The sequence below is a fragment of the Pelodiscus sinensis genome, chromosome Z, assembly GCF_052426305.1.
Source record: "Pelodiscus sinensis isolate ZL-2025 chromosome Z, ASM5242630v1, whole genome shotgun sequence".
Lineage (NCBI taxonomy): Eukaryota > Metazoa > Chordata > Testudines > Trionychidae > Pelodiscus > Pelodiscus sinensis.
In genome coordinates this window covers 38,756,093-38,773,991 of record NC_143085.1, presented here as the reverse complement: position 1 = coordinate 38,773,991, position 17,899 = coordinate 38,756,093, and the positions used below count along the sequence as shown (strand labels likewise).

Below are 17,899 nucleotides of genomic sequence, written 5' to 3'. Positions count from 1 at the left end.
CAAAATTTCAAAGGGGCTTGGTGCTTTCAGCTGCTGCTTCAGCCAGAGCCCCAGGCCCCTTTGAATTGCCAGCCTAGGTGACTGCTCCCAGGCAGGGGTGGAGCTCAAACCCATGACTACAGACTCCGGAGGGTGACACCTTATTCATTAGGCTCAGACTGCTGTTCTGCACACCTTGAAGGGCTCAGATGTGGGCACCAAGGGCTAACTGCCTTTGGCCTAACCTATTCCAGAGCACAGAGCCACCCCCTTCCTCCCACACCTTGCCTTAGGGCCCACAGTGGCAGCTGAAAAAATTTGTATAAAGTGGTGACTGCCTTTCAATCAGCAGTTCTACGATAATACAAAAGGTCATTATTTGATCTACGCTTGATTTCTTATGTCTGAACCCTTCCCATTCTTGTCGTAGTCTTGAATCTTTCATTTATTCTATCTAGAAAACAGTAAATGCCGTACTTGGAATAGACAGCAATTAAATCTCCTTTCTTTGGCAGCTTCACCATATGACCCTTTCCCCACTGGGTATTTTTAATTCTTCCCATATCTTTTGTACGAGGCCTATCAAAATGTCTTCTGTGTCCTTCAGAATGGCTCCTGTGTCTGCCTTAAGAACCTCCATTGAATATTAGGCAGACTGTAGCTACTCCTTTCTCTGTATCTGGAGGATTGGCTCAACAATTGGTAGTTGACTACAGTGCTGCCACCACAGTTGAATTGTTCTGGTGTCTTCATTGTTACGTTGCCATTATCTAGGATATTTAGCCTGACAACTCGTTAATGATGTTGTATGGTGGCTCCCTACCATTGTGTGCTGCAGTGATCTGTGCATCTGCTTCTGTTCTGCCTATAAAATCTCATTTGTCTCTCATAACACTCTTTTCTGGTCTACTTGTTTTTTATGGCAGGCATGTTCCTCCTGGAGTAGTTGTGTTTATGGTCTTCTAGCCGAATTTAATTTCAGTTTAATTTTTCATTTTTTCCTATTTTCTGCCATGTACCCTCATATAACCATTTCCTTGTGAATCCCTGTGCTTCTTTACAAGTTTTAGTGAACATTTCCTGTACTCATTTCCATTTGGTTTCTACTGTTGAATAGAGATGTGATACTGTATGCGTTGAGCCTAGGCTCATCAGTTAGGTTACCTGTATCATAGGTGAGGGGGAGGGAGCAGGTGGGATCTGAAACTTGTGAGGAGCTGGCTTTTAAGCAGGCTCCCTATGAGCACTGGCTGCTGCAGAGCCACTTGCCTCCGTGCTGCTGTCTCTGGAAAGCCAGCTTAAAAGCCAGCTCCCCCCGCTTACTGACTCCCATGGAGCTGCCTCCCCCCGGCTCGTACATGTCTAATTGCTGAAAATTTCAGCAGTTACATGTTTACAAAAAAACTTTTTAGCATCCCTACTGATGAATGAATTAATCTTGAAGTACGTGATAGCTGTTTGCTAGCACAGTTCCAAACTCTTGTGTTATCTGTCGTAACTTGGTGACGTTATAATGTGGACTTCTGTGTTCAGAGCTCTTCTTTTTTCTCATTTTTATCCTCAATGAAGTTACCAGAAGAGTGTGGTCTCTTCCCACAGCTGCCCTGTTCTTGCAGCATACACCTTCTAAAGTTGTTCTCCATTCATGCTGAATTGTATTCCGATCAGTTGGTAAATCCTGATTTTATTTTTTAATGTGGCTGTAGCCGGAAGTTTTGGATGCTGTATAGATCCAAGGTGAATGAGATGTTGTTGCAACTGCTCAGCACAGACACGATTATCCCAGAATGATTGAATCTGTGATGTGTGCAGGTTTGTGGCTGTGCAGCAGATGTGCATTGTTTCCAGCTGGAGCAGGTCTGTAGGGGGACAGAAGCATGTAGCATTCACCCATGTGTGAAATCCCAGTGCCCAGCTGGCTTTCCCTAAAGCAGCCCCCTCTTAAGCCTAGCCCTCCATGGAAGGGAATACTTGAAGCACAGAAGAGTCCTTGTATGCTGAGACTTGCTAGATGTGAGAGGAGAACAAATTGCAATAATATTTTATTCACAGGCTGGCTGAAGAGCCCAGCTGTCCCCTTGGGTTCAGTTTATCAACATGGGTTTGTGAACAGGCCAAAATCCCCAGCCTTGAGATGGCAGATGCGTTAAGGAAGTTGATAAAGAGTAGATTTTCTCCATCTATGGTGCTGTCCAGAGAGGTGTAAGGGAGTGGGCCTGTCATGAAAAGTCCCCTGTATACCCTTTCCCTGTGGCTCTTCATCATGGAACTGTACACCAGCCAAAGGTTGCCTTTGTCCATGTCTGGAAGGGAGCTCCCATGCAGATGAGTATGAGACTTCATTCCCTCAGTGCCTCAAGTGAAAGCAAACACTCTGCTCAGAAGCAGTGTGACTGGCTGAATGGAGAAGGGCCTAGTGGAGAACACAGCCCACTCCCCCAGCTATAGACTTCACTCCAGTGGTGTGAATGTCTTTACAGGTGCAATCACAGAAACAAAATCACCTTCAAAAGATCCAAGGAAGTACAAAAAAAAAGTGATTCTGTGTCTTCTAAACTTGGGGCTAGATGGTTTGCTCCCAGGTGCTGCCTAAGGCTGCCTTTCTGGTGGGAGAGACGTGAGGGAAAAGAAGCCCTGTACTGCTAATGAAGGTGTAGCTTGGCGGTTGCCCGCACTGGAGTAAAAACGGTTAAAACAGCCCTTAGAGAAGTCTGGGGCCAGGATCCAATTAGGAGGCTGAAGGCAGCCAGTCGGGGCTCAGCTGACCTGTACAAAAAAGGCTGCAAAGCAGAGGGAATTTAGTCTCTCTCCAGACCTAGAGAGGGAAGGACTCGCTGCCTGTAATAAAAGTGCCACAGGCAAAACTGCTGGGGGACAGGCAGAGGGAACTAGAGGAGAACTGGCCTGACCAGCTCCCAGCTGAGGCCCTGATAGAGAAGCCTGAGAAGATGCTAGGGTGGCAGGGGGCAGCCTGGGAAGGAATAGGCAGCAGTGGGAGAGGCTAGATGAGGAACGGCAACGGGTCACTGAAGCAGGAGACAGGTCTACGTAATTGGGTCCCCCTGGAGAGGAGGAACCTATATGTGGACACCCCCCAGAGGGCAGTACCTAGAGAAAGGGGGTGCTACGGCCCCAGCAAGGGAGTGGTGGAGCTCTGAAGGGAGGAGGCAGGAAGTAGTGGGTGAGCCACCGCTAGTGGAGAGCACTCCAGGGCCAAAGTGAGCTAATTCTCGGTGCCGCGCAGTGAGTTGAATGTGCTACATAGGGCTATGAAAATGGAGGGGGCGTTCTGGGTGTTCTGTCATGGGGAGTTTCACGGTATAGGAAGAAATCAGTGGAAATGCAGAGAGCTTGAGTAGTTGCAAGTGTCCATTTTATTGCATAGCACAGAACTCACTAGCACAAGCCCAGAGTAGCTGGGCTGACCCCCGTGACCTACTCAGTTACTATAACAACAAGATCTATATCTACAACCCAATACACAACACTGGGGAAGTGTGATAGGTGTGAAAGCTCTTGAGCAGGGTTCTCTAAGGGGGAGGGTTGGGACCCCTCTGGAGGTCATGCACTATCAGCCTCCACCCAATCCCCTCTTCACCTCCAGCATTTATAATGGTATTAAATATAAAAGTGTTTTTAATTTATAAGGCGGGGGGAAAGGGGTCAGACTCTGAGGCTTGCTGTGTGACAGTGCTCTTGGGCATGGGCTGGAACGTGCCTCTTGCTCGAAATCAGATCCACGGGCTATGTGAAGGGGTGCCCAGAGATGGCTGGATGTGGTTAAAGTAGGGCAGATGCTTCCCCAAGGGGAAGCTCTGATAGGTAAGTGGATAGTGTGTTAACTTTGCAGGTGCAATTGAGATGCTTTGTTTTGCCAGGGTCTGGGAAAGACTCATCTTAGATGCTGACTTCACAACTGTGTTAGGTGAATTTCAATCTCTTCTCCTCAGCTGGCTCCTCCCACTTTCTTTGCTTTGCAAGTCAGCTAGTGCCCCTCTTGCCGCTACTCTGTAGCGGCCTGGGAACCAAGGCCACTGTGGGATGGCCGGTAGGAAGCGGAGATGACACAGTTGTTCATGCTCCCAGGATGTGGTTCTATTTAGCATTAGGACTTGAAGGGGCGTAGGAGGAGAAAGGAGTTCCAGGCCAGTGGCAGTTGCAAGCTGATGTGTACTTTAGAAAATGGCTGAAATCCACCAGTTTAAAAGATAAATCCAAAGGGAAGTGTTGAGCTTTGGTATTTCCACCAGAAGAGAACTCCGTAACTCAGGATCCTGGGGGGCTTGCTTTCTTGCTGTCCAGCATTCCCACACAGCTCCCCCCGATCACTCGCTGCCTGAGCCACGCACGGGAATTCAACCCCTGTGACCAGTGGCTCTCCGCAAGAGCTAGCTGTGGGGAAGGGGTGAGTCCAGATGGGTGCTGGGCTCCCACTCAGCACTGCCCCTTGGGGATTCAACATCCTGGTATGTCTGATCTGTTTCCAGTTCTTCTGTCTGTGCAGCTGGGTACCATGTTTCTGCTAGCCCGACATTGTCTTTGGTGAGTGCTTCTGCACCAGGGCTGGGAGGAGCCTTCTGACAATCACCCCTGACCTAATGTTCACAGGCTCTTGGCTGTCACAACACTCAGATAGCTTCTTACCAGAGTCGCAATGACATGGCCTCCTTCTGGCTTGGATGCAATAGCCCAGCCCCCGGTGTCCCCTATGATCAAGTCCTCATGAAGTTGTGCTTCTCCATTATACATCTGTTTAGCATCAGGCTCTTTACTTTACTCAGCTAGAAAAGCTAATCTGGCTTTTTTGTTCTCAGGAAAACCAGAAGAGTTAGAAATGATTTTCTTCCTTAGCCCTCCCTTCCGTGCCTCAGCTTGGTGTCTGGAGTCTGCTTTCTATGAAAGGGATACATAAATTGCATGATTAAAGGTGCAAACAGCCTCCACTGTAAGATCTGTCTTTGTCAGCTTTATAAATTACTAATTTTTGTCATGTCTCATGAAGCAAAACCCCAGTAGTAGCAGGCCATAGTCTCCCATCCCCCCAATGCCAAGTAGAGCCACTCCTGAATGTGGGTCTGACACTTGGGGAGTCTGCCTTGATGCACCACTCTTGATGTTGTGAGACTCCTTCAAATGTAGTTGGAATTCCCTTCCTCTGTTAGCGCTATGCACAAGCCACTTAGAGTTCCCAGAGGACATTATTACAGAGAGGGTTTTATTAAGTATACAATGAATATATCTTCCCCCGTCCTATTACCAGCCCCTGGCAGCATGTCCCTGGTGTTCCCCAGCAGATTTAATCACCAAATTGTTCCCAAACACTGGTTTAACATCAGGCCCCTCAATCTTCTTTCTAATGACCCCCATGAGTACAGAGAGAGCACTGAGAATTCGCTTACTGCAGGAGAGATGCTGCAGGGAACCAGCCCAGGAGAAGCCATAACCCTGGGCTCTCCTTATGCAGCCATGAAAATGACAGTAAAATCTGCCACTGCGGCTACACAGGGCACATGATCAGACATCACTCCATGTAACAGAACAATCTGCGGGGAGTATCCCTGTGTGAGCACTGAAAGGAGAGCAACGGGGTTGCCCTTCCACATTGGGCATGAGCGAGTCGCCTGAGTTAGGTGGATAGATTACAGGATCATAATCCACCCTTTCCCTTCCCAGTCCTCCAGAGAGTTCTCCTGCCTGCTCCTCTGCTCTTCCCTTCCATTCTCAGAAGAGTTAAACCCTGGGCATTCAGTGGTGCAAGTCATGCCCCTTTTGCCATGCACCAACTGCCTTGGCCAAACTGTAGTCCTTAGACTAGGTGTCTGGGGCTGATGTTGGACTCAGGCTTTGTCTACACTGCCAAGCATAACACAGCAGAGCAGTTATGGCACCAGCCGTGGCAAACCACTTCCCCAAAGGGAATAGTGAGCAGTGCTGGGAGTCTGGTTACATAGGCACTTTACAGCGCTGTAACTTGCTGTGCTCGGGGGGTAGCAGGTGCTTTTTCACACTCCGAGTGAGAAAGTTACAACACAATAAAGAGGCAGAATAGACGAACCCTAAATGAGCATTAGCCCTGGGAATTTAATAGCCAGATCTCTCTCTGAGGTAAATGATCTGGAGATTCCTAAATGCTGCTTCTCGGTGTGTGTTCCTTCTACTTTTTTCCATCCCCGTGTGGAGTAAAGTTGTTCTGTGCACCAAGGCATGTGCAGATGTGCACCACCAGTAGCAACACATGCTGCCAGTTGTGGGCGCTGTGCTAATCAGCTGGGCAGCACTTCAGTCTTGCCTGGGTGGCTGCCCACATGCTCAGCTTCCAGGAAACATTGTGGGGGAGGGTCTCTGGAGTTGTGCAGCAGTGCTGAGTTCCATTGCTTTCCTGTCATGCCTCCTCTCCCCAGCTCCTGCACTTTGGACGCAGCTGAGTCTGTTCCTAGCTGTGCTCGAGACTACCTGTCCATGGCTCTTCCTGCTGGCTAACGTGCAAACAGACATCCACAACAGGTCCAGGCCTCATTGCTCCACCACGGTTGCATTTCCCCAAGTAGCACTGCATTCTGGCTACATCACAGTGTGCTGCTTTGGCTGCCCAGTGTGTAAGGGAGAGAGGTGCTTAGCTCCTGGGATTAAATGAGGCTGAGGAGTTGTTCTGCACTGGGCTTTACTATGTCCCAACCAGGCTACCAGCATCCCATGGTCAGTAGGGATACTTCACTAGCCACCATCAGGTGGGAGCCCTGGTGTGTTTCACTGAGTCACAGCCTGTGTTGGGCCTTACACTGCTTTGGATGGAAGCTATGCAAGGTTTCTAAGTTCATACATGGTACAATTGGGCTGGGAATGTAGATACACGACTGAGTAATTTTCACTTTAATGGAATGTCATAAGGCAGAAAATTCTGATTTCTGCCTCTTAATTGTGAAGCAGCCTCAGAACAGGCTTTATCAGACCCACCCTCGGGTAACTGCAGTTCCTTGTTAGTGTTTGCCAAATACTCACTTCATTACATTGCTGGAGAGCTCTTCCCAGAGAGCCAAACCTCTTTCAAGCTGGTGTGAAACTAAGTGGAATGGAATGGGCCTCCTCCCAACGCTGCTTGTGGCTGCTACTAAACGTATGGAAAAAAACTGGCCCCGGTGGGATGGAGAGCCCCGTCCATGGCACCCCGCCAGCCTGTCAGTGAGAGTGTCTGGGAGGCCAGCTTCATGTCTGCAGCCTCCACCCCACCCCTTTTCCAGGGTAACGAGGCACTGCGCTGCGGGGCTTCCATTCCCGACAAATCCAATCTGTTAGGATTCTGCTGGGGCCTTTCATCTTTTGTTCAGCTACTTGGAGGGCAAACTCTCGGTAACTGCCTAAAACTTTCCAGACTTGGGAAGAGTTGCAGGAGTTAGAGATGGGGCCAGAAGCTAGTGCAGGAATGTTCTGTGGGGTGCCCAACAACCAACACCATTTGCCCCCAGTGATTGAGCTGCCTTCTGCATTAGTTAGACAAGATGCTAGCAAATTGGTTTTTTTGAGCCAATATTGTAAATGCCTTTTAACCAGCACTCCTTCTCCGCATAGGACAGGTGCCTCTATATGTGAAGAGAAGTCCTCCTTTTCCACCCATCACTGAGGTGCGCCCAGCAATTCTGCCTGGGCCATTGTGCAGCTGGCTGGCCTTCTCTTCCCAACAGAAACAGTCTCTCTCTCTTCCCTGCTGCACAGTACCCTCTTAAGGGAGCGCAGTCAGGTCCCAAGCCCCCTGCCAAAGCATGTTTCTTGGGTGTGTTCTTGTGCACATTGGCGGGAGTGGATGGATTGGAGCACCATGTAACTTTCAGCCCAGGCCAGTTCATTCAGTTGCCTCACTCACATGGGCTCAGAGGTGCAAGTAAGGGCAAGTTTGGGGAATTGCTGCTAGCTGGGGTAAGTTGCAGCAGCAAAAGAAGCTTAATTTTCCCTCCCTTACAACATTAACCCCTGGATTGGCAGCATCAGTACCACAGCTGACTCACAGAGCCCCTAGTGTAGGACTGCCAGCATTCCAGACTGCCCTCTTCTCCTTGACTAGCGCACCAGGCTCAAGGCTTCAGCAGGAGCATTTCCGAGACCCCTAGGGAAGTCCAAAGGTTTTCAGCATCTGGCCTCCTATCTCAGGAGTGTGTATCACCCTCCCCAGGGAAATCAGGGTGTTTTTAACACCAGCTGCACCTCTGCTGGCATCAGTTACTTGCTGCCTGATGATGCTGCTTGAGGCTCATCAATAGCACCAGGTGAAACAAAGGAAGTCATCGCACATTGTGTAGGTTGTTATGGTACAATTAAACTGCCTGCAAGGAGCCCTCAAGGAAAGCAAATGTAGCTTTGCTATTCATGGAGATGACCAAGGTAGTGCTTTTGGCCAATTTTCATATCATGTGACCTATCAATTGTGTATAATCGCTTATTGGTTGCCTCAGCTTCTTGTATCAGAAAAAACTGGTTTCCTTTTTAACCTGTTAATTTGCCCACACATTGACAAACCCTCGCTTTGGAAACATTAGCGCATTAATGTTGCTGAGCGTGGAAGTCATTTCCCCTCTGTGCTATTTGCCCTTCACTCTGGCCCATAGATCTTCCTGGCACTGCACTATTCTTCCACCTGTGATATCATCTTCATGAAAAGAATCATTAGGGAGGCTCCTCTGGCCTCAGCTGGCGAAAGCCCAATTGCTGTAGCCAGACTGTAGCTGCTAGTAATGATCTTGTGCAGCTCCCGTGAGGGGACTTGACCCAGCTTTCCTGTGGGAGAGGAAACCTTCTGATCTGCAGACGGTTCATGGCTGGGTGCACATGAGGGGCTGCTCAGGAAGGGATTCATTGCCTGCTGAGAAACAGAGACTGAATGTGAACCCTTGCACCTGGCAGCTGTGTCCAGGCTGGAGGTAGGGGTCCTGAGCTGGAGAGAACAATCAGGAAGGTCTCAGCATATCAAGGACAAGTGGGACCCAGGTGGGAGGGAACTGCCTTTGCAAAGGTCTGTATCTGCTGGGGGAGACGTCTTCTGTGGGGAGGGGCTGGTAGGCCCCAGGGTTGCCAACTGCAGAAGGTGATCTCATGGATAGGATAGAAAAAACCCAACTGCAGACAATCCAACTACAACCCAATTACAGACAGTCTGGGAAAGGGAGGTGCACCAGCTGAAAAGAAGGAAGAGGGACAGAAAGGCAGGATTGGTTCTGGATGCCAGCATATAACTAATGCCCCAGAGCGAGCTCCATTGTGTGCGGCCAAAGGGTTTGGCAGGCAGTGCTGCTCCACTTGACCTGGGGAAGGAACCAGAGCAGCAGTTTTGAGCTCACCTCCTGCTGTAGCAGGCTCCTGGCTTTCCCTGGCATCCACACATTCTGGAACAGGTCTCTCTCTTGCACCTGGTGCATGGGAAAACCCTGCTCTTGCATTTGGGCTAATCTGTGCTGCTAACTCTGTTTGGTACCAATGGGCATCCATGAGCACATGCCATAGCTGCAGGTGACCTGGGTGCAGCCAGGAGAGTGGCGTCTCGGCTGTTTGGTGAGACTGAGCGTGCTGGCCGCACTGTGCAGGTAGGCAGCAGAGGCACCTTATTCCTGTCAGATCGCTCCCTGCACATGGTTCAGCCTTCCTCCAGCAGACATTTCCTGGGCTGTCTAAGGTAGGAAGCAACCGCTGGAAGTCCTGCCCAGGAATCCTCACTGGCTCAGTGTGCAGAGGGAATGGGAAGCACTGCAGTGTGGACATGGTTGCTCTGAGCTGCTCCTGCTGCAGGTTCTCTTGGGCTTCTTAGTCAGAGCCTGGGAGCACTGCTGCTGGAAGAGAGCTCACTGCACGGGCCGTGACTCCACACGCAGTTGGCATTTGGCACAGAAATGCCATTAGGCTCTGTCTGTAGACAGGTCTTTGCTGTGATAACGGGAATGGCAGTAAGGGGTGCAAGAGGAGTGAGAGACAGGCTGAGACGCAGCTGCTTGCAGGGAGAGTGTGTCTACACGGCACCATAACTTGAAATAAGAGATGCAATTTGAGCTTGCAAATAGTGTATCTTATTTCAATGCTATTTCAAAATAGCTTATTACATCGTTTTAATTTTGAAATAAAGCGCTATTCCGAAATGTCCCTTACTCCTGGTGGAACACGGTTTAAGAGGACGTTGGAATAACAAGCCCCAAATAACTGGCTTGCTGTGGAGACACAGGATAGCTATTTTGGGGTACTCCAGTATCCCGAGAAAGCATTGCTGTGTAGAGACGTAGCCTGAGGCACCTCGCAGCTCGTGAGATTGCCAAGTCCCTGCAGATTCTGCATTCTGTGTCATGGCAGAGTGCCCGGCCTTTCCTGCACCAGGGGTTTCCCTGCTGCGTCTCTCCAGGGATGGGAAGAAACCGTCCTTCAGTCAGAGTCCCAGTCCAGTTCTCCCTGCAGCCTCTCACTGCCACAGGCTGCCCTCCAAGAAATGCCCCAGCTGCTGGAAAATCACAAATGGCACATTTACCCCTCCCGTTGGCAGCTGCAGCTTTTTCTCCTGAGCATCGTATCACAGGTGCATGTAGCCAGGTTTCCACTGGATCATCAGGAAGCAGAGCTGAAGTTTGTTCATGATTACTGGTGAATGTTGTGTCTCTCTTTGACCTGGCTCTTTCCACAGGCTCTCGCCCTCACCTTCTCTCTTTCTCGTCTCACAGGCAGCGTCCTCCGCCCTGAGCAGCCTGGGCCATGTGTACACAGCCATTGGCGACTACCCCAATGCCCTGGCCAGTCACAAGCAGTGTGTGCTCCTTGCGAAACAGTCCAAAGAAGAGCTCTCGGAGGCCCGCGAGCTGGGCAACATGGGGGCAGTGTACATCGCCATGGGGGACTTTGAGAATGCTGTGCAGTGCCACGAGCAGCACCTGAAGATTGCCAAGGAGCTGGGGAACAAGCGGGAGGAGGCGCGAGCCTATAGCAACCTGGGCAGTGCCCACCACTACCGGAGGAACTTCGACAAGGCCATGTCCTACCACAATTACGTGCTGGAGCTGGCCCAGGAGTTGGCTGAGAAGGCCATTGAGATGCGGGCCTATGCTGGCCTGGGCCATGCTGCCAGATGTATGCAAGACTTGGAGAGGGCCAAACAGTACCATGAAGAACAGCTGGGCATAGCTGAGAGCCTGCAGGACCGAGCTGCTGAGGGCAGAGCCTCCTCCAATCTAGGTAAGTGCCCTGCAGGATGTGTGTGGAATAGCATAACAATGCTTAACTGTGACTTACTGCAGGGAGCTGTGCTTTGAGCCACCTTCTCAGCTCCCTGGCTTCTTGACCCATCTCAGTCCTTTGCCCAGGGTCCAGGGGTGCTGTAGCACCCCCTGGCTGGCAGTGGTTTCCATTCTATGCAGGCTTAGTGTGGTGCAATGGCTCCTAATACCCTCACTGTACACATTGTTCCAACACCCCTGCCGGGAGTCGGCACTGTGCAGGTTCAAAGCGTGCCCCTGGGCCAGCCCTTGAATGTGCGCAAGTGGCAGAGCGTGAAGCAGGAGATGACTGCAGAGCAGGCCTGCCAACCGGGGAGGCTCTGGGCAGTGCTGTGCGGGGTCACTGTGCTCCTGGTAGTGCTGAGGGCTGCCTGGCAGCCAATGTTGTGCACTTCCAGCAGCACTGAGGACTGAGTCCCCCAGGCCCTATCCCTTCCATCCAAGGGCCCATCCCCACATCTTGCCATGAGGCTGTTGGTGCTCCTGGCAGGGAGTTGAAAGGCAGGAAAGTAAGTTGGGGGTTGGCAATTCTGAGCCAAGAGAAGGGTTTATGTGCAAAGCAGCTGTGGCAGCATGATCAGGGCCACTGGGGATTAGGACATCATGGTTGCCATCTTGTCAAGGGTTTGGGACCCCTGCAGAACATCAGGCCCAGCTGAGCCCTTAAGTGTGTGTGTGTGTGGGGGGGGGGAGTGAGAGGGTTGCCAACCGAAAGGTGGCTCTGCTTATTCATCTTACCCAATGCAATGCTGCCTGTTCTTCTGGCTATCCCTAAGGGGGCACTGGCCAAACTCTGGCAGAGCTGATTTCAAAGCAAGCGCAGAGCCCAGCCGGCTTGGGACAGTGTCTCTGCCTGTGGGGAGTTCTACAGTTACCTTAGACAGGGGATTTAGAAGGAATTCCCCAGTTTCATTTCTCTCTTTGCCTGGGAATTCAGAGAGCTCAGGTGGTTCTTGCTGTGACTTACTTTCCTGCTCCAGGAGGTCTCCTGGCTGGGAATCTCTGCTGCAGAGCAGGTGTGGCTGTGGATGGGTGTGGCAGGGAGGGGCTATTGAGATGATGAAATATCTGGTTACTTCCCTCCTCCCCCCCATTCGCCCTGGAAGTGCATGTTCTAGCAGGCAGCCCTGCACTGGAAATTAACTTCTGCTTCCGGCTGGCAGCTGGTACTTGGTTCATTTGTAGATGCTAATTGCACTCTGATGTTATCCATGGCAAATAATTGAAATGGGCTTGATGAATTACTTAATTTCCTTTAATAGCTGAGTCTTCAAGAGCTGAATGAAGAAGATAAGGTGAACTGGAGAAAACACAGCAGCTCAAGTTTTCTAATTAGTGCACCGAGTTTCCTTTTTCTATCCTCAAACTGTAGCAAGTGGGGGAGACTAACTGGGTTTATGATGCAAGAACCTCCTGTGTTGTTTCCCTAGCAAGAGCCAGTGCTGAATGTGGTAATGCTTTGTTGGTATGCCAGGGAGCTGATGGCCAGCAGGGCTGGACAGGACCATGTTTTGAGTCTGAAGTGCCCTTGTATAAGAGATGTTTGTATAAGGGATTTAGAAAAATATCAATGCAAACACACTTAGCAAAGAGCTAATTACATTCCCCATGTCTGTGGCAGATGCTGGGAGACTCATCCATTGTGGGGGCATGAGAACCGCTCTCTGGCCTCTGCTGGCAGACAACAGGGCAGGAGAGGCATGTTCTGGGCTCAGCTGGACCAGAAGGTGGGGTGGAGCACATGCCCAGGGCTGGGGTTTAAGGTGTGCGACCTGGGCATGAATCTCGGGTCTCTCCCCTGTGATCATTGCTCATTGCCAGGCATAGAATTAAAGGGAAGGTGCTTCCTGTGGCAAGCTTTGCCCTGTGTAGCCTGGTCCATGCATGAGTGCAGGAAGATGGTGTTTGGGTATGAGTTGAGTATCACTGTGTTCATTTGATAGCAGGGGAGTCTCCATTAGGAACCCTGGTAGTGTGATCCCCTTCCTGGGGCATAGGGAACATGGGATGGGAATTAAGGGAGCAGGAAACGACCTGTGAAGATGGGAAGGGGAGATGCCATTGCTGAGTCTCTCCGTCTAGCTGAGCTTTGCACTAACTCCAGCCACATTGTACAAAGAAGCCAGCCTTGGTGCAGCGGCACCACCCCACTAGTTATACTTCAGGAACCCTAAGCTTTGGCCCACCACACCCCAGTGCCTCTCCAGGATAGTGCCGGGTAGCTGTACATGGGGTTCAACTCAGCGTGCTTCAGTAATGAGCTACTGACAGCTCCTAGGGAGACCTGGCTGGAAGAAAAGGGGGATCCTCTACTGAAGGGCCTTCAGCGAAAGGGCACAGCCACATGGGAGTTCTTGCCCCAGGACTCCACAGAATGGCCTCTGAACAGTGCAGAGGGGAGAGAGAGTGAGTTCGTACAAACAGGGTTGAACTTTCAGCATGAGGAATGGCTGCTGTTCTCCTCTGCAAAGCAGTGCTCCTCTGTGGGGCACGTGTCTCTCTGCATGTTCGGTTTCTATTGCCAGACGTGTAGTGTGGGGAAGCAGAAGCTAAAATTGGTTTCCTCAGCCTTGCAATTCCCTGCAATGGGTTCTGAGAGCTTTGTGTTTTCTGGCCTCTGCCCTCTCTTCCTGTGTGACACATGCAGTGGGGTAGAGCAAGTTCCCTATAAGCTTGGAGAGGAGACCTCAAGTCTGAAACTGAACAGTATTTCTTCTTACTTGCCTGAGCCTTACATACATTCCGATGCTCTGTTTGCCAGGTCAATGGAATAACCCTCTTAGCACAGAAATACGCCAGAGACAGTGTTAACAGACTCTGCAAGCAAAATTTTTCACTGTGCCTGCTTAGGCTGGAGCCGGACAGAACCTGTGCATCACTGGCATGTTCATGTGCCTTTGCTTTCTCTTCTATAGACCTCACACAAACTCACTCAAGTTCTTAATGCTCTCACCATTTTGCCAGCTGGAAAACCAGTGAGGCAAATTGGGATTAGAAAGTTCTTCTCTGTGCCATTGTATTTGTTAATCTTACAGCAGCTTTGTATTTAGCAATACTTTCATCACATGATTCCAGAAATTCTTCTGTGGAGCTGTGAGGGTTTCAGTGTAGGAGAAATGTTTTTCTTGAATTGGATTTAAGCCTAAATGTAACTTAATCGGTAGTGCTGACTCAGCCACTCCCTGCTTGACTTTGAAATAGCCTTCTTAGCTTCTAAATGTAGTATCTCGCCTATCAGCTGATACTTTAGCTGTACCTTTCTGCCCTTCTCTTTGTCGGAGTTAAGTTACTTTGAGAAAACAAAATGTGCAGCTCTTGTTGAGAAAGTCCATTGATGCTATTTAAAATGCATCCAATACCAATTAGATGTTAAGTCTTAATTGTCTTTCATCTAAGCCACATGTAAAACAAAACCTCATCAGAATAACCACACTGCCAGCCAAAAATGCATCTGGATGTGTGTTTCTGAGCCAGAATGTCAGCATTGGCCTCTTTGCTGAAATAACAGAAATTTGTGTTTGCATTTCAGTGATTGAGACGGAAGGCCCTCCCCTGTACTATCTAATGCCGAGTGAGACAGCGACAGCATGTAACATAGCCCAGCTGCCGAGTGCTCTGCAGGGAGGCAGAGAGTGTTCTGTGAGTCAGTAAGCAGAAAGTAATGGACTGAGGGCAAATCCCAAGTTATCAAGCCCTTCATAACAAGGAGATGTGGAGTTTAACCAGGACTCTGACTGTCAACCTTTGCAAAGCAGATGGTGTTTTCAGATTCCAAGGCCCCATCTAGAGAGCTGGCTTTCAGCCTCTGCAACTCTTAACTCTGCTGAGTGCCATGCAGAAAAGGCACTTTATAATATGACAAAGGACTGTTTACAGTCTCCAGTAATTGCGTTTGGATGCTAAGCTTCTATTTCCCTCTGCATCTGCTTCCCTTATATGCTGCATGTCTTGCAATGCAAAAGCAGAGAGAGGAATGTATCCTTCACTCTCGGAGCTGGGCCCGGAGGGCTCTGCTTTATTTTCATAGAGTGGGAGGATTTAGCTCATTTTGAAAGAGAATCGTTTAAAATCCCAATGTAGACTCATCGAGTGTGCTTAGCAATAGAACATTTTACATGCGGTGTATTACATATGGGAGATGCCCTGTCTACCACCCGTGACCCAGGCAGATGCAACAGGCATGACCCTGCTGAAGGGAGTTAACTTTGCCCATAGGCATGTACAGCATGTATTATAGTTCAGGGTTCATCTACACAGCACCCTTACTTTGAAATAAGCTACGCAGTTGGCACTATGCAAATTGCATAGCTTATTTCAAGAGTACAGTATTTCAAAATAGTTTATTTTGTAATTCTGAAATAACTTGCTATTTCAAAATGCCCCTAAGCCCTTGTGGAATGGGGGTTACCATGACGTTAGAATAAGCTGCCAGTTATTTCGAAATCTGTTTCAGAATAATGGGCCGCTTCAAAAGATGCACAATAGTTATTTCGGTACACTTCCGGTATCCCAAAATAACTCCACAGTATAGATATACCCCCAGACAGTGCAGTTTCAGGGTAAGGAGCTTCCAGGGTGTTTTCCATGGGGACCAGTAAATCCATTCACGAGCTTTTGGAGGACCGGTAACATTCATTTGCACATTTGCAGATTCATTAAGCAAATGATGAATATTCAAATAAGTTGTTTCTGGTCCTCCCAAAGCCCCTAGTGCCAGTGTTAGCAAAGCTTTTGATACCGTCACCCTCAATATTCTTGCCAGCGAGTTAAGGGAATATGGATTGGATAAATGTACTGTAAGATGGATAGAAAGCTGGCTAGACCAGGGTTTCCCAAACTTTTTACTTCAGTTGGAACTTTTTTTTTAGTACTATTTTTTGCAGCCCAAAAATATAAACACATATAAAAAAAGAATGAAAAATGAATAAAATTTCAGTGTTTCACCCGGCTGCATCCTCTGCCCAGCCTGGGCCAGGGATTGGGGGACCCAGTGCCGCATGAGCACTCCAGAAGGCGGGAGCAGGAGCAGATTGGGGGTAGAGTATCTGGCTAAGAGGGAGGGTGCAAGGAAGGGTAGGGTTGCCAGGTGTCCAGTTTTGTACCAGACAGTCTGGTATTTGAGGGTTTTGTCCGGGAAAGAAATTGAAAAATTACCAGACATATAAAATGCCTGGTATTTTCTAATTAGGTAAGTTTTATTATAATTAGATGTATCAGTCCTTAGCTGTGAGCTGCCTGGCTGGTAGATGTGCTCACGCTGCCTGAGAGTGTCTACCTGCCGGGCAGTTCACAACTACTCGAGGAAGGGTATGTGGGGGCGGGGGAGGGGCAAAATGGAATCCCTGCCCAGACTCACTCATCTGCAGGGTCTGCATGTGCCCAGGTCAGTCCCGCTCCCCCCCCCACTCTTCCCGATCTCCCCAGTCCAGCCCTGCCGCCCCCGTCCGGCCCTGCTTTCGGCAGCTGGTTCTCCCGTCCTTCTCCTCCTGATCTCCCCTGGCCAGCCCCCCTGGCTCCTGGCCAGCCCTAGTTCCACCACCTGCGCTCCCCGATCTCCGCGGGACAGCCCCACTGCCCCCAGCCATGCTTTCGCCAGCTGCCCGCCCACCTGCCCGGATCTCCGCGGGACAGCCCCGCTGCCCCCAACCCTGCTTCCGCTGTCCGCCTGCCCGGATCTCCGCGGGACAGCCCCGCTACCCCCAACCCTGCTTCCGCTGTCCGCCTGCCCGGATCTCCGCGGGACAGCCCCGCTGCCCCCAACCCTGCTTCCGCTGTCCGCCTGCCCGGATCTCCGCAGGACAGCCCCGCTGCCCCCAACCCTGCTTCCGCTGTCCGCCTGCCCGGATCTCCGCAGGACAGCCCCGCTACCCCCAACCCTGCTTCCGCTGTCCGCCTGCCCGGATCTCCGCGGGACAGCCCCGCTGCCCCCAGCCCTGCTTCCCGGCGACCGGTTCTCCCCTCCCCCCCCACCTTCTCCCAGCCCGCCCTACTCTGCTTCCCTCCCGGCAGCCACACTGAGGCCCGGTATTTTTTTCCCGTGGCCCGGTAATGGGCCACAGCACATAATTTGAGAAACGCCGTCCTATTTAATCATAAAGGCAAAGATGCATTGTAAGTAACTACAGTGATCTGGCAGTGAAGTTGTACTTGAAGAGACACTTCAGTTGTAGACCCTAATGTGTTCAAATATCTTGCAACCTTTTTCAAAAATTAAAAAAAAAAAAAAGACTTGGGCAAAATGTCTCAAGTTTATCCTCAGCCCTTGTGATTTTTTTAAAAGCAATTAAAAAATCGATGTAACCATTTTTGAGATTTGCAGGCATGAAAACAGCCGTCCCAATAAGGCTCTCCTTAAGAAGATTTCTTAGGCTCTTTTTAAGCACCAAAATATCTAAAGAACAGTTTCCTGTGTTTGACACTGCCTGCTTCATGTATCTGGCAAAGCGCGCTGCAGCCCACGAGAGCCTGTGCTCTAAGTGTGTTAGTCTTTAAGGGTGCCACCAGGCTCCGCATTTTTGTTCTGATGTCTCAGTGAGGACCACTGGTTTAAACTGCTATTTTTATCACTCTTTTGACCTTCCTGATACTCCATTTCAACACTCAACAGTAGAATAATTTCAGTTTGGTTACAGTGCAAATGTGTAACATACTGCAACTAAAAATAGAACTACATATGTTTGCATACA

At 50.0% G+C, this 17,899-nt stretch overlaps 1 protein-coding gene across 7 annotated transcripts in view; it reads left to right on the top strand.

Annotated features, from left to right (window-relative positions):
- The window catches only part of TTC28 (tetratricopeptide repeat domain 28), a 585,613-nt gene that overhangs the window by 459,997 nt on the left and 107,717 nt on the right, over window positions 1–17,899 (top strand). For all 7 annotated transcript variants that reach the window (XM_075898909.2, XM_089775262.1, XM_075898911.2 and 4 more), the window contains one exon: window positions 10,665–11,172. In XM_075898909.2, the coding sequence (XP_075755024.2) occupies window positions 10,665–11,172 (508 nt within the window). The remainder of the gene's footprint in view (window positions 1–10,664; window positions 11,173–17,899) is intronic.